Source organism: Enoplosus armatus, chromosome 2, assembly GCF_043641665.1.
Source record: "Enoplosus armatus isolate fEnoArm2 chromosome 2, fEnoArm2.hap1, whole genome shotgun sequence".
NCBI lineage: Eukaryota > Metazoa > Chordata > Actinopteri > Centrarchiformes > Enoplosidae > Enoplosus > Enoplosus armatus.
In genome coordinates, this window is record NC_092181.1 from 22,634,248 (window position 1) to 22,660,962 (window position 26,715).

General features: G+C 41.5%; 1 protein-coding gene across 2 annotated transcripts in view; it reads left to right on the forward strand.

The window, feature by feature from the left end:
- Nucleotides 1-26,715, forward strand: part of sdk1b (sidekick cell adhesion molecule 1b) — a 204,180-nt gene that overhangs the window by 99,071 nt on the left and 78,394 nt on the right. For both annotated transcript variants that reach the window (XM_070913440.1, XM_070913433.1), the window contains exons 5-7: nt 1,610-1,743; nt 20,299-20,325; nt 26,658-26,715. The exon at nt 26,658-26,715 is cut by the window's right edge and continues 45 nt beyond it. In XM_070913440.1, coding sequence (XP_070769541.1) covers nt 1,610-1,743; nt 20,299-20,325; nt 26,658-26,715 — 219 coding nt within the window. The remainder of the gene's footprint in view (nt 1-1,609; nt 1,744-20,298; nt 20,326-26,657) is intronic.

The window sequence follows — 26,715 nt, forward strand, 5'->3', positions numbered from 1 at the left end:
CAATCAGCAGTTCCAATCTTCATTTGTTGCACATACCAACACCTCCATGCACTTGGTCCCAGGATATACAGCAAAGACTATCATGTTCTCATGTTCATGGGTGCATCAACACAGTCATCTCTGAGCTGTGGATGGTGGTAGATCGTCTTGGTTGGGTTCAATTTGGTTGTGCCAGCATGCCGCTTATAACACTGCGGCAAGGGTGAGGTAACCAGCTAAATGGAGTGTAAGCGGCATATGGGGTGGCAACCATGATGCCAAATCTCTTATCATTTGATAATCAAACAGCAGCAGGTAGTCAAGATGCTGTGGGAAACTTTTGATTTTATCTTTTCCAGCTTTAAAGTTTCGACAAGGACAGTGCCGCACTACTACAACACAGCCGCTACAGGCTATGTTAGATATTTGTGTTTATTAGTCTGTATTGTTTACAAAGTTGTTGGTACACGTTGTACGGTATCGTTTCACGTCGATGTAAGTGGCATGTGCCGTTTTGTGTGCCGAATTGAAATGGAGTGGAAACTACGCCAAACTGGCCCTCTGCCAATCAGGGTTTTGGGGCACATCCATTGCTTCCAATTCAACACCACTAAATAATACACACACATTTTACAAACACACATGCAGATGTATCAAATCGTACATGCAGTATTCAGGATCATGCACATTGCATATCTTTTCTTCTATTCTTTTTTTTGCAGTAAAGTTAAGTTTGTCTCGCAAGGCTTTACAATCTGAACACAGCATACAGCATATACAGTATGTAGCTGTGTTACAGGGGGCACAGGAACCGACTGTAAGAGTCTGTAAGAATAAAGGACTGTCATCTCACTTTAATATGCTGTATTCTCCCTTTAGTCATATTGATTGTATTTCAGTGTCAGCTCTCAGGTTAGAATAGTGGGAGATTTCCATGCACTGACATGTTGAAAACACGAGTAGCATCACTAAAAACATGAAACTGCACTTCCTGCCTGGCAGCATCTGTTCCCAGACACACAAGTTCAAACACATGAAAATCTGAGCGATACAAATACATATTTTCACCCTCCTCGACTCCCTCCCTCCAAAATCAACTCTTCTTATTATACTACCCTGAACAGCAACACAAACTCTGTTTGTAAGTGATTGTTTCTTATCTCTGTGTGCTCATGTGAGAACAGTGTTAGATCTTGTGTGTTTGTGATTGTGTGTGCTTGTGTGTGCTGTATGTTTGTGCTGTATTGATTGCTGCTGGTACGTGGGGATATGAGGATGGATCAGTGTAAAGAAGGAAGAACAGAAGACGATACACAAACAATGAGACTGGCCAAAAGAATGAAAGAGACGCAAAATGAGCCACATATCAATCTGAGACAGGAGGAGAGATTTATTTAAGCTCTCCAAATCCTCTTTCCTTTCTGATGACTGTATTCAATGTTTCCTTCCCCCCTTATGAATTCTAAATGATCCATGTACCAAATACTCTCCTCTTGTCAGAGACTTAGTTTGAGCAGTGTTCTTGTCTGAGACGGAGCAACGCTAGAAGGAGGCAAGTTTTGTTTTCGGTTTTTGTTATTGTGTTTTCTAATCCCTTGTTGACTCGTTGTGTCTCGTTCGTGCCCTACAGAGCAATCACTTTGGACAATCAGCTGGTCGTCTTGGCAACCACTGCAGTGGACGCAGGACGTTACCACGTAGAGGCGGTGAACGAGATGACAGGAGAGAATGTGACGAGTCCCGCCGTCTACCTGAGCATCTCAGGTAAAAAAAATCCCCCAAACATTCTGCCTGAGTCTGTGAGGTTTTCAGGATGTGATCAAACAGCCTGCTAATTACTGTGGTTTACATTCAGCAAGTCAGAATCAGTTGAGTCTACATTGAATGAAACCATACAGCATATTTAAATCTCACAAAGAAGCCGAGTTTATTCCATAATAAAATATGACTGATTATGGATTATAAAATGTACAGACTCTTGATACTTGCTCATTATTTGATTTTATTTCACCTTTTTTTAGGCTTTCAGGGAGCTTGATTAGGCTCTCTGTGCTGAATGAATCCAGTTTACTAAAAGATAACACTCACCACTCAAAGATTCAATTGAAATCTGCACTATTTGTTGAGCTGAGGAAAGAAGGCAGTTTGAGTGGCAGCCTAATTACTGTTGACAACCCATAGATAAAACCTGAAAATGAGATGAGCAGCAGAGGATATGAAATATTGATTAAATATGTATGTGACACATTAGAAAAACAGATGTAGCCAACTTAATTTTTATACTCATTATTTTTTGTAAACTACTTGATCCAAATACTAGCGGTCCTGACTCAGAACCAATATGTTGGGTTGAGTTGAGTAAAAATGTTACTCACAGCTGATATATATTACCTGTCGCTTGACATTTGTGACTTAAAATAGCAAAAGGAATCATTCATCAAATGAGAGGCCTTCTTACCTGAATGTTTTGCACATTGAGGTTAATAACAAGAAGGAGAGACAAAACATATTTATATTAAAAAAGTCGTTACCCTTTGATCTCTGATTCAGGTAAAAATATTAAAATCATAGTTTTGCATTGTATGTTTAAATGTGATTTTGCATTAAATAAAAGGGTAAAGTCATACAAGCCACCTTTTAATTAAAAAACCTCTGAAATCAATTTGCATTGGATTACCTGTGCATGGCCATTGTGCTGCGTGTATTCATTGTTTTTGAATATTAGTGAATGTCATGCAGCCCTTTGTTCATTTTGGAAGAAATAGGCTACTCTCTCAAGAACCACAAAGTTTGGTGCATTTTTGCTTCTCCCTCCGTGACTCTGTCACAGACTTTATCGCTGAATCATGTTATCACTGTATCCTTCTCTCCATATTGCTTCTCCTTGGAGGCCAGAGGATAGACTCTACTGTCTAACAGTCCTTCAGCTGAAGTGTTCACTTTGGTTAAATGAGAGAAGGGAGGGAGGGAGCGCTCTGTCCCTTGTGGCTGTATAGAGTTTTAATTAGATTCTCTTTACAGGGTTGTATCCTTTGGCATCCTTTGTCACACACACTGACACACACACACAATCACATAAATATACGCACAGTACCTTGTTACAGCTGTCAGAGTGGAGTACTCCCTTGGGTGTTTTTTAAGAATCGTAAGGGTATAGTCAGGCTTCACTGATCAGTCTTCGGCCATAAACGTCTGCGTGCGCATGTGTGTTTGTCTCTGTGTATCAGTGTGTATTTTCTACGATAAATATTTCTTGGGTAAATATCCTTTGCTATAAAGCAGCGTGTTTGTTTCAGTTATTTGTTTTTGAGATTGGAAAAGAATAGAGGAAAGAGGTGGAGGACAAAGGAAAGATGCAAAAGAGAAATGAAACGAAACGTGTGTGAAACGAACAATTAAACGTGGAAACGACAGGTATATATGAGTGTTTAGATCACATTACATGTGTCTGCCACATAGCAAACACACTGATTACATTCGAAAAGATGCCTGTATTGACAGTTTTGGTTTCACGAATCACAGTATTCTCTGTTATACTAACAGTTTCACATTACAGGGTTCATGCAAAGTCTTGAAAATTTGGAAAATTCTTAAACAGTTGTGTTTTCAAGGTTAGGAATATGCTTGAATTTGCATATACTCATTCGCATGAACCAAAAATCTTTTCATATTTGAATTGAAACGATCCCGTCGTCATATTTGTTTGTCTCCTGGCGTCGAAATGAAAAGGGGGTATTTTTCCATTTCCAGCATGGAAATTGTTGGTTTAGGTACCTTGAAAAGAGCTTGACTTTTACTCTTAGAAAGCTGTATGAACCTTGACATTATACATAATGCAGTGTACACACTGAGCAGCAGACTGGGCATATTAATGATAGAAATTTGAGAAGGTTTGCTAGCAGGACATTTGAAGAAAAAATAATCAATCAAGTGATGAGCAGTTCACCAGGTTAATTGACACAAAAAACATGTGAATGCAAAATGTGTTTTTTGTTCATCTGTACCTCCTCTTTTTTTCCCTCATATTTCCTGTCCTATCTCTTTCTCCCTCCATTTCCTGTCTCCCTTCTTTTAAGGTTTCCATTCCATTAACCAGCCTGTACAGGATCTGAAGACAGAAGTTCATAGCTGTCAGTCAAATTTCCTATTTCTAAAAATGTTTCTTTCTTTTCAGAAATTCACCAGAATAAATGAGATACCTATTTTCTATTCTTCCCTTTCTTACTTTGATTCGAGCGTTGTGCTCAACAGAGAAGAAGAGAAAGAGACAGGAAAAAAAGTGATGCACTAATGAAGTGAGTCACGGTGTAGACTGAGGATATGACCAGCAACCTGTTAATTTCAGGGCTGCTGATGGAGAAAGCTCTTATATGTCTCTTGCACGCAACCACACAACCAAGCACAGGCTAATCCACAAAGCCTGTAAGAAAAGTGGTACACAACCAGCTGTATGACCTGTCCACTTGACAGATCCATTATCTGCATGTCCCTGACCGCTATCCTGTAAGTGTGGCCTAGACTGCTGAAAATATAAAGCACTAACTGTCATCCGTGGTCGAGCAGGAACAGCCACAATTGATAGCAGCTCAACAGCTTGGTGAGAGGTCACACACTGTAATCACAGGAAGTACAGCCTGCCTCTAAAATAAACAGCTCCTGGAGCTTTTTTTATCACCGCCGACAACATATGGTGTTACAGAAGACATTTTGAGTCAGTTAGCACCGCAGACTGAACATGACAGATTGATAGAATTTAAAATATTCAACGAAGAATGTACTGTACACGGAGCCCAAATATCAAGTCAACACAGTAAATCATATCAACACAGCTGCTCCAGGGAGGGAGGGTCAGATTCAAGGTGCAGCTCTTGTCAATTAGTTAAAGTATACATGTGTTTGAGTCTGTGTGTGTGTGTGTGTGTGTGTGTGCTTGCATCAGTGAGAAAGAGAGTTCTAATGGCCTCAGGGTATTTCTGTTAGTGACAGGAGATGAGGATCCCTACTCCAATTAATTAAGCTCCATGCATACCTGCTATCATCTCTCCCTCTCTGTCTCTCTTTAACACACACACACACACACACACACACACACACACACACACACACACACACACACACACACACACACCTCAGCCTGTCAATCAAAACAGCAGTCAGTCTCCCTGTTGCCCAGAAGAATGTGTGCATGTCTATGTGCTTCTCTTCAGTTCACAGTGGTGGAGGTCTTTGTAGATTTGTACACCAGACCATTAGAGCAGCAAAATATCCCCAAAGAGAGTACTCGCTGGAGGGAGACTCACACACACACACACACACACACACACACACACACACACACACACACACACACACAGACACACAGACATGCAACCAGAGACACTCAGCATATCTGGACATCATCAAAGACCTGCACTTTACAGAATAACGAAATGAGACAAAGCGGCTTGAGACCTCCACAACACAAGATAAAGAAGTTATGATCTCACATGCATAGATCCGATATATATAAAAAGAGGAGAGAGGAGAGGAGAGGGCATGCATGGTAGACAGGAGAGAAGAACAGAAGGCAGAATAAGAGAAGAGAAGGCAGAGAGGGTAGGAGATTGTGGCAGACGCTCGTATGCTGATATAATTACTGTAGCACTTTAAATGCTATCTAAGCTTTGGGCTCAATAGTTGATCAGCTGCCTTTATCTTTTCTATAGAGAAGGCAGTAATGTCACGCTTGTTAATGATTGCTGAACTGCAAAAATAGCTGAGAATATTAAGTGCATACATAGGAGCACTGCTTACCGAGTGCTTCCTTTTAAAAGGAGGCTGTTTAGTATTTCACTCAAGTTGGGGGACTTGCAAGACGGACTTTTAAAAAATATAGACACAGTAGAGGCTGAGATGTCCTGACTTTTAGTCCCTAAATGCAATTGATAGCATCTTTTTGTTAGACCCTTGCCGTCTCGTAAATGCTCACATCTTTCAAATTCCACAGTACAAGTTTGTAACAGAGGCTTACTCTTTCAAATTTGTAGTCTTCAAACCCAAGCTGAGATGACCTTGGTAACATCTCACAGGTTATCTCTCAAACTTGACAAAGCTCCCTCTAGAACCACACCAGACTTTTAACAACTCTTTTCACAGGTTGAGTAGCACTTCTTATGTTTAGTGAACTGATCTTGATGAATAAAATATGTGAAGTTCCCCTTTAAAATGCTCTACATACTGTACCTCCATAATTACTGTATGGCAGAAGTCAATGCAAACTCCTGGCAATAAAGTTTCTTGAAATCAGTTCTCTTTAACTCAAGAAAGTTGGAAAGAGATGTTTGAAAATTTCAGCTTGTCTTTGAAGCTTCATAGTTCGGCACAGTAATTTGAGTTAAAAGTTTGATTCTGCTGAATAAGGAACAGATGATCAGCAGGAAGTACTGTATACAGTGAGGTAGCTTAAGACAGCACAAATATAGAGAAGAGCAATCACAAAGCAGAGACGACGAGACTAAGCAGTGACGCAAGAGAAACTCGGAACAGAGTGTTGAAAAGAGAACTAAGGGACGGATCGCCTCCATCCTTTCACAACCTTAATCATTGTATGTGTGTGTCGGAGTCTGAGTTTGATTACCTTGGCTCGGTGATTGGAGGAGAGTCTGTCTGAGTTTGATTACGCCTCCTGTCGGAGACTCCCCTGGTGTCTGCCATTTTACATCACTCCATTTCTCCAGTTTATCCTCTTTTCCCCCCTGCCTCCATCGAGCAGGGCTTGTCGCCCCGCGGCCCTGAGAAGTGACGGAGTGGCCTTTGTCAGGAGCTGAAGAATAGACTTGTGTAGCATTTGACTCAGCTGACCTCCGGATAACCCAGACACACACACGCAGTGTCACATACAAACACTCTATTTGTTGGGAAAGTAGATGAAAGAAAGAGTAGCAGCATAAGAGAAAAATGAATGTTTTGCTTGGCACACTCGAACAGCATCTGGCACATGACACACAATTTTCTGTTTCTTTAAAAAGCTTTTATAAATACACAGGTTGAAGTATTTGATGAAACCTGTTAGTATATAAAGTGTGTGTGCTCGGTAATAACGTTTGTCTTGTTATTTTTGTGTATGCCTGTGTGTCTCTGTGTCATTTGTTTAATTTTCTAATCGTCTTCCCTCCCTTCCAGATGTTTCCTTTCCACATCACTGATTCTTAAATGAGAGCCTGCCGTGGATCTTTCTGTGCATGTGTGTGACTGTGTGTGTGTGTGTGTGTGTGTCTAAACATCCGTGTGTCTTTGCTCCAGGTCCCATCCCAGTTGTTCTGTGGCGCGCCTAATTGGAGGTATTTTAGCGTCCCTGGAGAGAGTGAGTGTGCGATTGTGTTTTCGTGGGGTGGAATCTGTGTGGTTTGTGTGTATGCACGTGTTTGCATGTGTGTGTGTTAGTGCGTTGTGGTGTCACGGACCCCGACACCTGCCAGCCTTCATTTAAAAGCTAAAACGTAGGATCAGAGAATTGCTTGTATCCTTGTGCGCAGTCAAGTTGTTTCCCGTGCTGCAGCTCTCATCATGCGCTCACAGTGTTTTGCATTATGCTGCATCATGCCTTGGTAGGCTTCAAGGAACACCATAGAAACCTCTCTAACCAACATGGCAACGTAATGATCTGCGCCACAATCTGCCTCAGTGTGCTGCAGCTTCTAGTGTTGGTTAGGGAATACGTCTCAGGAGATTTTAGTTAAACCAGTGAGAAACGAACGCAGACAGACGTGTGTTCAAGTGATTCTCTCTCAGACTTTTTGGCTGGTGACCCCTAAAAACAAAACAAATGCCAAATTGGATGCTGTGTAGCAACCCACCACCAACTGATACAAGCACAGGTGTTTGCACTGAACAGTGACGCTAACGCTTTTTTCTCCCTCTCAAATGACTGCTCTTAATTAATTACCAGCAGAATCTATGGCAATGTGTGGAAGCAGCTGCCAGTATTCTTTATTTAACAGCGAGATAAAAATGGCTCCAAGATTTCACAGTTACAGTCAGGTGCCGTGCTAAACTACGATTGGCAACAGCCCAATTTGAAAGATGGTGTTAAAAGTTGATGTTAATTCAAATGAATACACACAATATACTAAACACAAAAAGGAGAGAGCTGGGCTTCAAAAAGAACAAAAAAGTCACAGTTTATTGGCACTCGGTGGCGAAAGAAGCGACCAGCGACCTGCGCTGACTGTATGTTGCACACTGAAGAGAGCTCAGCTGAAACATCTGTAAAATTAAGAAGCAATCTGATAGATTTGGGCGTGCACTTTTTTCTTTTTACTTTTTGGACCCATGTTAAGTACTAAAACTATTTGTCAATTAATTGATTAGTTGATCAGCAGAAAATGATTTTGATAATTATTATTATTTGAAAAATGAAGATTCACTAGTTCTCAAATGTGGATTATTTGCTTCTTTTTTCTGTGTTATATTTTTGTAAATGTAATATCTTTGGAGTTGTGGTCCAAACAAAACATAGCATCTGAATAGTCAGACACAGACATTGTGATGCTAATTTTTAACTGAGGCAATTTATAGATTTAAAAAACAATTGTTAGATGGATCTCACTTCACTTCATTTCTGACTGTGAGGAAGAGTTTCAGTGGAAGCAACAAGCAGCGCTCAGCAAGCACTGAAACTCATTTTGGTCCTATTATTTGTAGATGCTTTTGGCTTAAGGTGGCTAGATACAGCAGTTTCTGCAGAAACCAATATTTAACAGGTTCTGTTGAAGAGAGTTTGGAGTCAAAAGAAAACACCACATTCAGTCACTGCAGTGTGTTCAGGTTTACTTGCCAAATAACTCCACATTTTTGCACACCAGCCCTCATTTTGTGACCATCTGTAATTGCTCTCGGATATCACATGGATTGCTGTGGAAAAAAAGCTTCACTCTTGCTGTTGTGGTTCATTAAGGAAATGAACCTTTTTGTCAGTTGTAGCTGGAGTAAAATGGATTAAAATGTTAATATCCATCAGTCATTTTCCTTAAAGCATTAAAGCAAGCATGTGTGGTACTCCATATAACATCATAGAGCATACTTTCCTTACGTTTTGCATGTAATACCAAATTTGTAGACCAGAATTGTCTTATTTTTTCCAATACTGGAGAAGAATATAGGCTGTAGCTGAGAGTGGGCTACAGGAGTCCCATGCGTACAAATTCTAAACTATGGTCAAGCCAAAGTCGATCCTTGAAGTAGAGATTGTGTATGGAGCCTGTATTAAAGCTGTCCAAAGGCTAGTTATGTAGATGTCCATCCTGAAGGTCACTTAACAGAATCACTGATGCATGTAATTACACGTAAACCTTGAGGAATGAGTACCAGTATGCTGGAGTTCGGCAGTATTTTTCTAACATGCTTATATGTATAATGTGATCTAACCTTGTATGAGGACACAATAGGACTACAGTGATCTCTTTCGTATTGAAAGTCTGATCATTTGAAGTCTACACATGTGGAACACACACAATCATACAAATAGGCACTAATACTCAGTGGTTTTGATAAAGAGACTTGGCTAATGAATCAGTGCTTTGATTAATTCCTGCTACAACTGGTTGTGTCTGGAATTATTATATTCAATATTTTAGTTGCAAAGGGATCAGACTTCTCGCCGTTGATCCCCGCCTCCCCTCTCTGTCTGTTGCCTTTGTCTCTCTCAGTCTCAGTGTAATGAGGCTCCTCTGTGGTTCTATAATTAAAACCCCAGTGTACAGACAGAGAGATGGAGTGATGGAAGGATGGACTGGAAACTGACTCATGGACTGTGTCCGTATGACAAGCGAACTGTGTGTGCATGCTCTACTTGTTCCACCTAGTTATGGATTTAATTGCAAGCGTGTTTTACAGCATGATGAAATAGATTAAGATGGATGCCCATGTATACGCCTTTGACTGAGCATTTTGCAGTTGTACACCCACTCAAAACCGTCTTCAAATCCTCTTCCATTCACGAGTGAAATAGTCAATAGACAAAAAGAAGGCAACAAAAAGGCAGGCATCGAGAGAGTTGTCCAGTGGGAGAGGAAACAGACAAAAAGTCACAGACGCTGGATCTAACAACTTTGTAAGAATCAATGAACAAGCAGAGGCTGTGGAGGTAAATAGGCCAGAGAACAGGAGCTCTGAAAGTTTTAATCTTACACAGGTTTCTGCCAACATTGTTTACTGTAAGGCACCAGTTTTACTCAGGTCACCAGGGTGTTCGAATCTTCGTCTATGCAGTATTTGAGCAGTGTTTGAGCCAGGATTGTCTGGGGGGGGGTCAAATGGGCCCAGTAGTACTTTTCTAGGGGGTCAGTGCTCCATCCAGATAATACTGTGAAAACTGTGTAGTTGATGAGGGCGACAAAATTATAAATAAAATGACTTGAGCATTGATGTTAGAAACATTATATTGTGCTTTGTGATTACTCTGAACAAAAGAGATCTTTTAGGAAATAATAGTACACTTTGTTTCACCAGGGTTTAACTGATCCCCTGATAAGTACTTTAATCAGTATTTTGCTTAAAGTAAACTTCAAAGAACTTAATTCATCTGTGTCTAGAAAATCAGACCAATTTACTGTAGCTTACATTTATTGATAATAGCTACATTATTGTGAAACTACATTATTTTGATCATTGTTGATCAAGTGGCTTCATGACAGCTTTCATTCTCTGCGTTAGCTGCTGAGCTAACATTAGCTAACGTTATAACTGCACAGACTGAGAGAACAAGCTGCTGTTCAGCCCCAAATGTGCTGTGTGCTCTTAAGAACTTGATTTTTGTTGGGGACAACTGGGCGCAGGGAAGTTGTAGTGACTAGACATTGTATGTTCGAAGAGGGTCATTGTTGCAATAGTGTGCTCAAACCCTGTCGGATTGTAACGGCTCAGAATATACACAAGCTTGAACCAAAAAGCACAAGTCACAGACAGGTAGGTAAGTTAAAAGACCAAGTTTACTCAGTTCAGAAAGGCAGGCAAAGGTAGACAGTCAGATACACATGACTGTCTTAACATATCCAATAAAGGGCAAGGCAGAGAAGTGCAGCAACATCTTCTTGAACAAGCAGAAGGGGGGTTTGGATGGAGGAATGCGTTGTTATTGTGGATAATGTAAGCGAAAACATAGTTGATGTACCATCGACGCTGACTAATGCACATCTCCAGACAAATACTGAGTGGGGATACCAGCTCAGCTGCCGTACGGAGATGAAATGCACGAGCACACGCGAAACACACGGGATGCTGAATGAGGTGTCAAGTGCGCAGATAAGTAGCGTGGTGCTCGTGGTTTTAATGATCCTGTCAGTCACGCTGCTGTCCCTTATCGCCACCTCGCTATGCACCCTGCGACCCAAGACTGTGTGTGTTAGTCAGTCAGTCAGTCAGTGAGTGTGCATGGACATTGATATTCTGAATAGGAGTTTTCTTCCAGCTGAGGCCTCATGTTGGACGTGGCGTACATGGAGGCAGACGTTTTACAGTTTTCCCACTGTGTTCAGTAGTGGTGCTTTATTTTTATACTCATCACTGTGTGAAAATGTGTTCTCCACGACTCCAAACTGAGCAACCCAATAGGATACGCTGTTCATATGCCAGCTTGTATTAGCACATACTGGCTATATTCAGGGTTTTCATAAACAGTTTTCAGAGTATCCAGAATATAAATGAAATATTATTGTGCATGCGAACACACTGATTGTCTCTGTGTGTCAGTGCTTCCTGCTGGGTGTAACAGGTTATTGGAGTAGCAGGCCAGTCAGCAGATGTTAATTTGAAGCAATAGCAGTGGAAGAGAAAAAGAGAGATTGAGGGGGAAAATAGTGCCGATGAATGATGGGGCAGGGCGGCAAAGGAAAGATTGGATTTAAGGAACAGAAGCAAGATAAAGGATGGGTAAATAGGGGGAGAGATGATGAGGTGCTGAGGAAGGGGAAATATGTTCAATGGCAGAGGGAGAGGGCAAAGAGATGGAGGTGATTGTGTCATTGGCTGCTTGTTTTAGCATATGTTGTGTGTGTGTGTGTGTGTGTGTGTGTGTGTGTGTAGGGGTGAGTGATATGGATACAATTTTCTGTCATAGTATATATTTGTAAATTTTATGGAAATTCTGATTCAGTATTAGAATATTTCAAAACAAATTCCTAATATTACTTTTGTTCGAAATCTTATAAACAGCCCATCCGAGAAATAATGTGTGGAAGCATTTTGGACTCAACACTGCAGATTGTAGATAAAGGTGAGGCTGTTTTCTGTTCACAGTAAAATTACCATGACAACAAAGTCACCTGTTACTGTAGCTTGTCACTCAGTGAAGTAGCGGTGGCACCACTAATTAAAAAAACATCACATTTTCAATGTAAATACGTTTAGGCTGCATGTGTTGATTTCACATTCATTTGAAGGAATGACTTGCTAGTTCTCTAAGTTGTAATGTTAATATGATGAACAATCAAGTGGAATGATTTAGGTAGAACACAACAAATAAGCTCATAAAAGTGACTGTAAAGCATTCTTAAATACTTGGAAAAGATATATCTTGATATTTCAAAAACAGATTCCAGATGATATTGAATCTTATATCGCGACACTGATATTATATAGATTTATTGCCCAGCTCTATGTGTGTATGTAGCACAGCTACGTAAAGACGGTGCTTCTTTCCAATACTGGTTTACTTTAATTCCCCAAGTAACTTTAAGACATCAGTGCACTACGATGATGAAGATGATGTTCACCAATCAATATAAGGTTAGAGACATAATACAGACCATTCAAACAAAAACATAAAGTTTTATATTGATTGAGCTTGACAGTTCAATTTCAAGACTTCTTCAGATCTTTCACATGGTCTTCATCAGCAGACGGAGTTCGCTCAGGTGTCATGGACCTGTAGATGTTTTGTCAGCTGCTGTTTCCAAGGTCAAGACTGAACTGTCAAGCTCAGCTTTTAAGCCATCATAAACAAGTCAAGTACATATATTGAGATTTATAGAGCCAGTAATGTTTCATGTTCTCACACCAATAAAAGCACACATTCACATATACAAACACTTCAGCTCACAGTTATGCACAAGCAGACATACATCCCATTTGTTCATTAGCTGTTCATTAATTGACACCATGGACTGAAAGACTGTGTGGGTGGTGCTTTTTACTGAACTGTCTTCATTTGTTAGAGCCTCGCTAAAATACAGCCACGTTTCACACCCAATTACAAATTCACACTCATAGCCATACGTGTTTGTGTGTGCGTGTGCTTGTCCTCTTGTCCCCTTCGCTATCAGTGTGTTGGTTAGGCAATGTTTTTATCAGGGTTTCAGGGCAAACAAAGTACTCGCAAATAATTAGTGAGAGAAGAAGAGATAAAAACAGGAGAAGAGGGATGAGGCCGAGCAGAGAAGAGACGAGGACAGAGAGGGATCGAGTACCAGAGAAAGTCAAAGAAAAAGAGGCGAGCAGTGAGCAAGTGCGAAACTGGGAAAGCTCTGAGGACGATAGAGATGGATAGGAAGGAAGAAAGAGAGGCAGAGTGTAAAAGTTGAAGATTGAGAGGGGATGCTGAAAACAGGAATAGATCAACAGGGCCTTTAATCCAAAAATAGTTTCCGCCCTTCTCCTCCTTCCTCCTCATCCCTACTTACCTCCCCGCCACTCCCTCCTCCCCTGTCTGGTTGTTTGGAGTGATTGAAGAAAAGAGATGTGTGTAGCCTTCACGTATACTACACACACACACACCCATGGACATATTGTGATCCACAGACAGACAGATGATGTCCATTACCAGGCCGTGCTGTCCGGAGCCAGGCGGAACAGCTGCAGCCAGATCGCACTGATCTATCACTGTTCTAATGAATCTGTTATAGCCAGGCCCGACTAATCAATCTCTGAGCCACTTAATCAATTAAGCCATTAATCAGACACAGACCCTAACTGTTCTTGCCCACATGAGCGATTGCTTTACATATATACACAGACATAAAGACAGGCGCGCACACACACACACACACACACACACACACACACTTATACATACGGACACTGAGTCAGTCACTGTGGAAGTGATTGTAAGTGAGATCTGCTTTTCTAAGTTGCAGCGAGAGGCAAACACGCAGCATAATTAAATATGGCTTTGTTTGCAGGCAATTAGTGTACTTTCACAAGAAATACACCTGAATGAGATGAACATCACGTTCAGATAAACAGAAAATATTTGCCAAATGATTTGCTGATTTGTCTATTTCCTGTGTCGGGGCATTTAATTGGTATGAGAACATTAGCTTGTCAAATGTGAGGATTTGCTTGTTTCATATTGTTGTAAATTGACTATTTGGGTGTTTTGGACTGTTGCTCTGACAAAACAAGCAGTTTTAAGAGGTGACCTTGGGCTCTGGCAAACATTTTGTACTATTTTCTGACATTTTATAGACTAATGGCTTGGACACACATTATGATTGGTGGTCCAATTCTAAAAATGATTTGGCCGTGACGACTGTTTGTGTCACCTCATCTAAATTTAGTGTTTTTATTCCGTTTCTTTCCCTTTTCCCTGTATAGATCACCAAGTCAAACTCAATAATTCATGTCATCAACTTGCTCTCATGTTTTGAAAATGTAGCAAAACAATAAACAAGCCTTAACATTGGCAGGTTGTGAAACCGATCGTGGCAGAGAAAAGAGGACGGCCTGAAATGTCAATTTTGCAAAGTGAGTGTAGTAAATATATTTTTAGCAGTAGCATTATGCTAGCTCGTCAATGTATTCTGCATCATTTCATGACGTTTTCAGATTAGTTGGTTTGTAAATGTAGGTCGTAGCACACACGTAGGATTTTGGTCTTGAATTCCAGCCCAAAGTTGCACAGTGTAAAGGGGCCTTAACTGAAAAATAATAGATAAATTGATTAATCATAAAAGATAATCCTAACGTTCAGCCCTTAAGAATATACTGTACACAGTGGCAATGTTGTGGTATGATATAGTGTGCTTTATTCCAAAGGAGTTTCCCAAAGGGGATCAATATATTCTTAGTACAGTATTCACATTTTTATTCTGCTCCAAGACTGTGAGTTTGTGAGCAAGTGTCTTAGCCTTCAAGGGAGTGCCCAAGGAAATACCGGGACATGTTGCCCTCCACTGATCTGTCACATTCCTCCAGGCCTCGTCCCTTCGCTCGCTGGCGTGTAGTAAATGAATGGACTATGTCAAGAGCAGAAGCTACACACGGAGCACTGAACGCTTTGCTGGACTACCACTTGTTTCTAAAGGAGGCACTTAAAATTCAGTATCCTCTCATATATGAGCCTGATTTACTTATGCTGATGGTCTCTTACACCCCGTTCACTTTAAGTCTGTTGGTCAGAGAGAAGTGATAGTAGAGAGGTAGATAAAGACAAAGAAGGGATGACAATGGAGAAGGAGTGTGAGATAAGGGATTACCCTGCAGCATTCAGGATAAAAAAAGAAAACAACCTGATTTAGTAATGATGCATCTCCTCTTTCTTGTCTCTCATGGTCCCTTCTCCATCTGGTATTTCACCCTGAGGTGGTGGGCATACAGCTGCACCCCATCACTGCCTTTTAAAGCCCCACCTTTTGGCTCCAACTCTCCCCTGTCTTCCCCCTTGTCTTTCATCCCTCCCTCCTTCTCTCTTGCCTTTTAATATTTCTCCTGCAGGATCAGAGGCTTCCTATTTTTTCTCTCTGTCTCCTATCAGAGGCACAAACTTGCAGAAGCAGCACTCTTCTTTTGAATTGGAAATGATATCTCTTTTTTCATCATTAGGCTCACAGTATGAACTGAACATCCACATCTATTTCCCATTTTCATTACATGGCACTCTCATGTTTTTTGTTTTTTTTTTACATTTCCTTTGTTCTTCTGTTGTTTCTTTCTGAGGCTGGATGTTTGTTTATCAGTTTCAATGGCACATTTTTATTCATCGTCTCATTTCTGTGCTCTTTGTTCGGCTCTTGAGGTGATAAGAGGTAATGTTTAACAAGGGATTGGTGGGTTTTTATCTCAAGTGCACATTTGAGTGCAGGTGTCTGTTTGGGCACAAATAAACCTAAAGTCTGAAGAGATGGGTTGAGAAGAGAGGAGAGTACAAATTATATAAGCACTGAAGAAAAAGGAAAGGCAGGGCTAAGCCAACTTTTTTTTTCTTTCAGCCGGTGCGTAAAGAGAATGTCAAAATCCGGTGACATTTGGGATTGCATACAAGGATGATTGACACCAACTTTTACCTGTATGTGTATGGGAGACTGGGCTGTCCATACTGGCTGTGTGTGAGTGTGTGTGTGGGCATGATTGACATGGTAAATTGGAAAGGTCAACTGGTGCTAGTGTTTGGTACAGACAGGCAGACAGCAGGAAGATGTAACCTTCCCACAGTCCACATTTATGGAGGGGAGGAGAATCTGAGCAAAAGACAGGATTTGGCTGCAATGTAGGGTTGTGTGAAAACTAAGATTTAATATGTAAACCTGCTCACTGCTGTTTATATGCTGTGTATAAATGATAGCTCTCCTCAATTCTGGTCGGAGATACAAAGTGAGACGTACTACTGGGTATAAGGAGAGAAAGCATACGGACTACGAAATTTTACCACCGGGGTCCATCAGGAATTGCTCCGAGGTCTGAGGCCAACACTCCAGCTAGCTTATTATTTTACCCGACACATCTGTGTGTGTGTGTGTGTGCGCAGATTAGGTCCATGAGTCCTTGTGTTTCTCTCTCTGAATGTGTCAGAATTGGAAATTGGAGTGTTACATTTGTATAGCCATTGATATGAATTTCGAATAGGTGTGTGTCCACATGTGTGTGTTTTAGAGCGAGAAACAGGAACAGAGTGAAGGGAGACTGAGATTGACAGGATAAATTGGAATGGTAAGGGTTTTTGAGGTTGAACTCTGGGTTTAAAACAGCTGAGAGAGAGAAAGAAAAGACCCAAACGTGTTGCTAAAAAAGTAGTCTTTAGCTTGGGGAAATGTGACAGTGGATGCAGATGTGGGTGGATGGGGAAAACGAAGCAAAGCTGAGCAGGAAAACAGATTGTCACCAAGGGCGAGGGGTGTCTGGTTGTATGTAGATGGAAGGAAGGCCCGGGGGGGCTATTTGTGCAGTGAGAGAGGGGAGGAGGTTTGAGTCATGGAGGGTTTGGGGGTGCTGCAGCAAATAGGTGACCCACAGCTGGAGACTGAAGGGTCAGCACCTGCACAGGTCAGCTGGTAACACAGTGAGACATGCCACACATAGCAACAACAGCCTTTACACACTCAAAAGGACAGATACACTGGATTGTTACTGAATAGCAGACACAACACACAAATACTGTACTTTATCCCTGTTGTATTTATACAAACACAAAGAGGCCCAATAGAGCACACACACACACACACACACACACACACACACACACACACACACACTCACACTCACACACTGTGGCAAACACACACAGAGGACATGGTGACCTGCTTGTTTGTAGGTCCTTCAGGCATCTGAATACACAACAGTGAATTCATGAATACAAATCATACTCAAGGCTGAGACACACTTAGGCACACACTTACATTTTCACATCTAAAAAAAACTGTATTTTAAACACGTCACATTAATGTCAACCATGATACTGAGTGGTGGCCTGTTTTGTATATTATTTGTATTTATGTGTATTTGTATGCTGTGAAATGCACATCAATAAACACATTGATTAGGACAACAAAAGATCCAAAGCATTTCAAAGGGTTCGGGAAACAATGAGGGAAGTGAAAGTTACTGGAAAATGTGTTTAGTGGATTCAGCTCTATGAACGTCAGATGCTTTGTTGTATTGTAAACACACACACACACACACACACACACACACACACACTCGAGCTCGTGGTCCCTCTGTTGTCCCCTGATGTCCCCATTGTTTCTCCGTTCCCGTTTGAAAGTGAAGATGACTCAGTGTGACACATCATTTGAATACACACGCAGAGTTGTATGCCCCCCAGACCAAAGCGTGCGTGTTTCTGTTTGTGTGTCTGTGTGCATTTGAGTGTGTGTGTGTGTGTGTGTGCGTGTGCTGACCCCCTTTTTAGACTCTCCAAAATAATAGACTTGCCAATACTGCCACTTAACCGCACACACTGTGCTCTAGTTAAACGGCTGTGTTTAGGTGTATTTACAATAGGTCTGGGCATTGTTTTTTTTTATACTTTTGCCAATGCGATCCCTGAGGTTTGGTTCCAATATCCAAATGATCTGTTTATTAGATAGTTATACTAAATATATATTTTTGAGTCTGAGGAAGGCCAGTGTATGGTTGATATGTGTTTTTGTTGTTTTTAATCATGTAGCTAATGATGGTTTTCTAATTTTTGTACAGGTTGTTTTTAGAGAACAGTATGATGCCTACCTGTGCCTCGCTTGTTTTTTTCTAATTCAATATACTGTATATGTGTTTTTTTTTGTTTTTTTTTTGCCCTGGTCCTGATCCAAGTCCTTTAATATTGAATATCTGTCGAAATCAAGTCAGATCCGGTACTTATATTTACTTAAATGTTGATTAATCATGTGTCTGACACATAACAGGTGTAGCCTACTGCATTTGTCAAGAGCTACTTGATTCAAATACTGAAGGTCCTGATTCAAAACTATAACATTTATAATCTTAAATTATTGGTGTGATATGAATGAAAGTTTAACTGGGAGAATGCGACTGCTGAAGTAGATGTGAAGCGATCCACTATAGAGAAGACGAACCACCCTGTTGTTGTTGTGTGAACCACAGAAACACAGAGTGGAGCTTCTTCCCTCACAAAGCACAGAACACACAAACCAACGTTTTTGTTTTTTTGTCCTGTCATCAAGTTACTCATGAAATTAACGTTGATTGGCGACAGCTGAAAAGACCTGCTGCCGTTTGTCAATTTAACCGCCAGTCGGTGTCGGTGTTGTGTTGTGTGAGTGTTTCCTTGCCTATATGCATTTCCTCTTACCTACATCTGAACCAAACCTTATCTCTAACCCCAACCACTCATTCAGTTATCAGCTATACTGACAGTAGATAAAGCAAATGCAATGCTCTGCAATGAATTCTTCATTTAGGTAGGCTATTATGTTGGTGTTGATGGAACTTAATGATCATTTTGGAGGCTGTGGTGCTGTTGAATTGTAGTAAGTTCTATTGCGAGATGTTAAAAATATTTTGTCCACCCTATTTGAATCAATATATATCAGTGTCAGAATAACACGTCTATGGCGAAGAACAGAAAGGCTAAAGAGACCATGAATCTGGCCAGACATTCAATGCTAACTTTGATCTCCTGTTAGTTTACTGTGGATACTCTATAGACACATTTGAGTCAGTACCAAGAAGCTCTTAGGTTCGATAACAACCATAGTTCACAACAGAGTAATCTTTATTTTCGACCGAAATGATGAAAACATCTGAACTCTTTATATATCTGAAGTTTTTCTCTCCCCTCCCTCAGCTTTTTTCAGTTTTCTTTTTTTAGCTGATTTAGTTTTTCTTCCTCGTCAGCTAGCTTGCCCGCTCTTCATCACCTTTCCCATACACCGTGTGTGTGTGTGTGTGTGTGTGTGTGTGTGTGTGTGTGTGTGTGTCCATCACATAGGCTGAACAAACCTTGCGCCGATGCTGATGTGATACGTCAGAATCTAAATGAAGGCCCTGACGTACATTTTTCACCACACACACACTTTCAGATCGAATCACATACACACAAGTATTCAAGTGTTGAGTGAGTGGCTGAGTGGCTGAATAGGAGCGTGAAGGGGTATTGTATTGATAGATGAATAGTGAATGTAGATTTTCTGCCAGTAGAATGTCAATGCCATCATTTTCTCGCAGCCTACAGTCTTGCTACCTCCAGACTTATGACAAATACAGGGAGAAAGGCAGAGGGGGGAAGATAGAGGGGGAGAAGAAAAGAGTGAATGAGAGAGACAAAATTTGGTAGTTGGCAGTTGATGGATGGGCTGCAAACAGCTCGTCTTCCTCTGGACTCCATGATAACATGCCAGTCTCTCTTCCTCTCCGCCTCTTCTCTGTGTGTATTTGTTTTTTCCTCCTTCTCAGGGAGGGAGTCTCCTTTTCCTGTGTGCCTCCTCAACTCTGAGATTTGTGAAAGCCTGTATTTTCTTTTGCTTTTTTAATGTGTATTTGCTTAATGTGTATTTTCGCCGCACCCTGAGGACACACTTGAAATCTAAATTATATCTCTTCTGTTTTCCCCTACTCCCTATCTCCCCTTTTGTCCCACTTCTTTTCATCTCATTCTCTTTGGCTGATGGACAGTTGGCAAGAAGAACCGGGGGTCAACAGGTAAAGAACCCATTTACATTTACATTATCTTCCCTGCTCTTTCTCTCTGGCTCCTTCTTTCTCTCTCTCCATCCAAACAAAGACAAATATTGCTGTGACCCTTTGCTCCCACCGGAAAGTCAGAGCTAAGGGCTGCTCAGCTAAATGCTTTGCTGAAGGTCACATTGGCAGCAGTGGTAGGTATATGCTGTAAAAGATGTTCCATCAATGTGGTTTTCTGCCTCGTGGCTATTAAGGAAAACCTAAACCTGGAAGCCTTCAACCTCAAGGTCAGCCTGCTGTAGGCCTGCATCCATTGAGGAATATGGTACAACAACAATGGTACACTTATTCGTCATGATCCATCCAGCACACAGTATCTGGTTCAGTATTCCACTGAAATTAGTCTCAATAGTTTATTAACTGTCTTGGCATAGGCAGAACATACATAAAGAAGTGCATGTTCTACTAGGAAAGCTTTAGTTGTGTGTCAGTTGTCTATAGCTAGCTGGCATCATCAGTGTGGCAACTGCAAATGAGAAGCAAGACACGGAAGAGCCTCAGATGCATTTTAGATCCCAAGTTGAAAGTATTTAGTATTTTCCCTGTAAATTATAGCAACTCTGTACAAGGACAAAACCTTAGGCTTGACATTGTTTTATCCATTCGTCCAACTCATGTGGAATGGATTAATAAATCAGTGTTTGTATTTGGCGTCTAGGCTCTGACCTTGTCACCTCCCACGAGGAAACACTAAGCTCAGCACAGCAGGGAGTGGGAAGTAACAATAATAACGTCCAACCTCGGAGAAACGTCAACTCAGAGCCTACAGGTGGATGTTGGAGTGGAGGTGGGCCGTTTGAGATGCTATATGAACAGCAGCAGCAGTACTGGTGTCAGCATAGCTTTGAAGTGTGACATGTGGCAACAAAAGAGTGAGCAGAGCACCGACGGCGTTAGTACACCGCGAAAAAGGGTACGTAGGATATTGCAGTGAGAGGAGTATGCCATGTGCGTGTGGTGGCAGACCCAAGTTGACTGCTTGAACTAATTCGCAGGCTTCGCTTCATTTGGGGCGACGTTTTGTCCGCTACATCAGACATGCTAACTGGTTTTAATACAGCATCACCTGAGTGTTTATTACCTGAGCTTTGATGAACACTGCCAGTGCCAGTTTGTCTCCTCATGGCATTCAAGCAGCCTCTCGTTGCAGATTCACACTGGGCCAAAGCAATTACAAATGCCACAAGAGTGTTTATCTCTGCTGATATGCAACCGCCGAGTCACAGGGAACGCGGAGTGCTTGAGCCCTGCTGTAAATTTCTTCATGGGCACATACTGTCATAATTACATTTGTGCAGTATTGACATATTTTCTCCTTTTAGAGTACTCACCTTGTGTAAATGTCATGTGTTGATGATTTTCAGAATTAGTGGGAGGAAAAAAATACTTTATTTCAGTTTTCCCCACTGTACCAAAAGAAAGTTGGCAGGCATGAAGCAACTGCACACGCCCTTATCCCAGTATAGTGGTGATGAAATGTTACCTCATTATGTCATTGTGGGTTTTGTCAAGCAGCTAAAAAGCCGCAACTAATATAATACTCAAAATTAATCAAATAATCATTGAGCACTCCTCAGAGCTTAACTCCTGCCCTGCCTCTCCATTACTGCTACATGTTTCCTGCTTCTTCTTCGTCTCTCTCCTCTCTCTTCCCCATCTTTCCATCTCCTTCTTCCGTCACTTGTGTGGTGCGATGACAGAGATAGATAGAGGGGTTGGCAGCTGAAGGAAGAGATGAATATTTAAAATTGGGCATCTTTCTCGGTCCTCTCACTGCTTCCCATTGTCTGTGTCTGTCTCCCCTGGGGGCTTGGATCCTCCACTCTTGGTGTGGTGTGGCTTTTATATGTATGTGTGTGTGTGTGTGTGTGTGTTGCATGTCTTGGCTTGTGGTTTTATATTGGCATTCTAAGGCAAGTGTAGTCAGACGCTGACACTTAGCTGTCAGCATGCAGCATTAATGAGCGCAGTGACACGCACAAACACTCACCCCACTCTCACACACACATGCAGTATTCTCAAGAGAGATCAGCAAATGATCACCTTCTCCTCTCCATTTATTTTTGTATACCCTCGAAAAAAAAACCTCTTTAAAATATTTTTAAAAAGCTCTCAGTTTTCTTTAACCTCTCATTTCCAATGTCCCTGCTTTTCATCTTTCTTTCCTTTTTGCTTTCTCTCTCAAACTCTCTCTCTCTCTCTCTCTCTCTCTCTGGTGTATGCGGTCTCAGTGTGATATGCGTTAGTTGGCTATGAACCCTGCAGACACCTATCTGACAACTCTATTAATACACAGTCAGTTAACACCAGCCTGTGTGTGTGTGTGTGTGTGTGTGTGTGTGTGTGTGTGTGTGTGTGTGCGTGCGCATGCATGCAAAGAGGTGTGTGTGTGTGTGTGTGTGTGTGTGTGTTCACCCCTCAGCCAATCCCTCTGCTCTCTAGGTCTCTGCAGAGATTTGTCTGAAAGGCTTAAAACACACAGATCTCCAGTCACAGAACGATCACACACACACACACACACACACACACACACACACACACACCCCGGCTGACTCACTGACACAATAAGGAGTTTGGAGTGACTGGCAGATTTAATAGGAAAACATGCTGTAATCTGAGAGAATCCATTCGATGAGGGATTACTTTCTAATCTGTGGATGGAATAGCCTTTCATCTCTCTCTCTCTCTCTCTCTCTCTCTCTCTCTCTCTTCCTGTCTATCTCTCTCCCCCATTATTTATCCATCTCTATCTCTTTCCTGCCTTAAAGCTGCATCAATCCTTTTACCAGCCCTGTTTTTTTTTTATCATTTCCATCCTTGATTTAATTTGGGTTTTTTTCCCTGCTTTCATCTGAATACCACACACACACACACACACACACACACACACACTCACACATGCATGCACACCCTCACACAGCTGTGTCACCTCAGCAGCACTTTACTGTCAATCAGCAATGATTGCACTGAAGAGAGCATTGTAACGTTGCAATGCGTCACTGGCTCTGTGTTGTTAAATTATACCCACATCCATGCGCGCACACACAGACACACACATTTTATGCTTTTTTTTTTCGTATCCTCATCTATTTTGATTTATTTTCGAACTGCTTTAACAGCTCTTCTTTCATCATCCCTCTTTCTTTAATGAAGCTTTTCAGCCTGAAGTTGTTGTTCTGATATTGCTTCGTTATACTGCAACCCTCCCTGCATTTTTTTTACCGCCCTCCATCCCTCCATCCCTCCATCACTCCTACTCTCCGTCTCTCTGCCACATGGTGTTTCTCATTTGCTAAATGAGGAATCCAATAGAGTTAGATTAAACTTCTGGACTCTCTTTGTAGAATCTTTACAGGGAGCCTTTTAGCTGCCACAGCTTGCACACACACACACACACACACACACACACACACACACACACATATTAACACTGCCTGCCAGTTTGAGTATTTCTCCTTGTTTAAATTGACAAAGATTAATGTAATAATCCATGTTTAAACAACAAAAAGGAGGAGATAAGAGGATGATAGGGAATAAGGGAGGGAAGATAGACAGTCGGGAATGAGAGATACAGACGAGATGAAATGATAGAGATTTCCCGAGAGAAAGAGGATGTTAGACACGCTGACAGAGGGAAAAGAAGAGCGCAGATCACACAACCATATGGCATTTTGCTTTCCCCTTACTTCTACCATCATGTCTGTCACTCCAGGAAGAAGAAGACCATCTGCACAGTCCCTCCTCGCTTTTCCCATCTACATATACGCTCCCTATAATCTCTCTCCTCCGAGCCCTTCTCTTTTTCCTCCACGTACTCCCTTGTCATACAGGTGTTCCTGCTGTCCTGATTTGTCTGTCTGCTCCCCTCAGACACGTGGCCCAAGTTAACAGGTTGGGTTCCCCTCTGCTCATTATCGGCGGTCGCTGCTGCTATTAAGGCTCCACTGATGGCTACTAGTTCCTTCCTGACCTCTACTTCCCACAGCGGACAGCTAATGGACACTCTCCTCTTCCTCTCTCTACATCTACCTCTGTCTGTCCACCGTCCCTCTGCCTCTCTCTATCTTCCACCCACTCCTGCTACCCATCTGCACTTCCCCGACGCCAAACCTTTCAATTTTGAACACATTGTACAAGATGTTGCTCTCTGCACAATGGAATTAAAGACAAAATGGTTTTGTGTGTATATATACAGCATGTGTGTGTAAGTGTGTGTGTGTGTGTGTGTGTGTGTGTTATGAGGAAATAGGGAGAAACCGAGAGTGATAGAGACCTCCACTATTACTTCCCATCTCTCTTTTTTGTGTCACTTCACTTATCTTCCCCATTAATGACTCAACCTCTACCCTGAGTTAGAGTGTCAGTGAGTGTAGGTGTCAAGACAGTAGAGTCGGGTGTGTGTGTATGTGTGTGTGTGTGTGTGTGTGTGTGTGTGCCATCATTTGTCTGTCTTCCTGTACTCGCATATCTTATTCTGTGTGACAGTGGGATATGACATTTCAGCTCTTTCTCTCCGATTAAAAAGAAGGGAAAGAAAGAGAGAATGAGAAGGAAGAATAAAGAGCAGGGAGTTAATTACCACCTTTTCCTCCTTCCTCCCTTCAAAGGGGAGATCAAAGCTGCTTCTCGCCTCCCCCTGCCTTCCCTCCAAACCCCCCTTCCTTACACCCCGAACCCCCCACCAACCCCTTATCAAACCGAGCCTGTAAATTTGTAGTCCCTTCTCCTCCTTTATTGGAAATCTACATATTCATCGGTTATACAGTGTATCCATGGGAAACAAAATGATGTTCACGCACACATGCACACATGTAACAGTAATATGTGGGCTTCACACATTCTGTAAAACATTGCTAAGCATTTTTTCCATTGGCCTACTCTACTGATTTTATACTATTTTTCTGAGCAGATGTTACACATTTCAAACTGATAAAAATCCAAGTGTGTCCTTTTCTTATGAGAGGCCATTGACACCATAAATCATATTCTCTCACACACACACACACACACAATCATAATCTTGCACACACACCACTATACTCTCCTACACACTATTTAGGCCATAAATCATTGTTCACATACTCACACCACTGTACTCTTTTCTAAACACTATCATTGTAACTCTCACACATCATCATACTGTCTCCAATACATTATTATACCCTGTATAGTAGTGTGCTTCAGACAGAACAGTGGTTTGTTTGACAAAGATAGAGTGTGTGTATGTGTGTGTGTGTGTAAGATTGAAAATATGTCTGGGATAAGAGACAATAGCAGTTTAGAAGTAGTGGAAAGAATTGAAGAGTTTCATTCAAACTCTCTTTCATTTCAGTCAGATTCTGACACTCAAACATCTGTTCTCAATCACATACACTGTCATTCTCTCTTATACACTGTCAGACATTTACTAACATCCTCTCTTACATACTATCACTCTTTCATATTCTATCATTCTCTTTCACTCTCCCATGTATATTTTCATGTGTGTTGAGCTGGCTGGACACAGTTGTCATGGGAATTTTAGGAAAACAGAACACTGGCAACAAGGGAGCAGTTCTTGTGGTTTTATTTACGCCTGCAGACTGTCTGCAACTCAATTGCTCCTGCCCGGCTGACCGTACTGCATCTCAGAGTGGTCTGCTTTTATACAGCATGTACAGCAAAGGATGTGAACATTTGTCAGACATACGTCACTCTCTTTGACAGTCGTCACCTTGTAGGGAACAAGGCCACAATAAATGGTAATTATAGACAGCAGAAAATACACAACTGAGAACACGTAGAGAAGGCTATGGTCCTTTGCTGGGGTCAAAGGGCACTACAGCAAATGCCTGTGACCTAAAATGAACTCTTCAGGGTGAAAAGGGAATTTGTTGTATTTTCCCACTACAACAGTACAAATGTTATTAATCTTATATGTTGGGTACAATTTAATCATTCTCTCTGCGTGGCCAAAAGGTATGGCTTCTATTTTCACACCGTGCGGTTTGATCGACCGGTCGCGACATGGTTGCTCACACTGATCATGAACACAGATTCAGTTGGCATCCTCAAAAAGTTTGACAAAATACAAGAGGGTAAATAAATAACAAGGTAGATCAATTAAAACACAGGACAATGTGATTGTGCATATAGTCGTGTGTGTTAGAAGAAGTATCATGGCGAGTGCAAGAGAGTGTGATTGTGCAGTTGTGAAAGTGTGAGACCATTGTGGTCTATGTTGGAGATTATGCTGCTGTGTGTGATTTATGGCCCTAAACTGCCTCCCATATTTTCTCTCTCCATCACAGATCCTGAATCAGAACTTGTGCCTCCTGCGATTGTGATCGGACCCAAAGACACAACAGT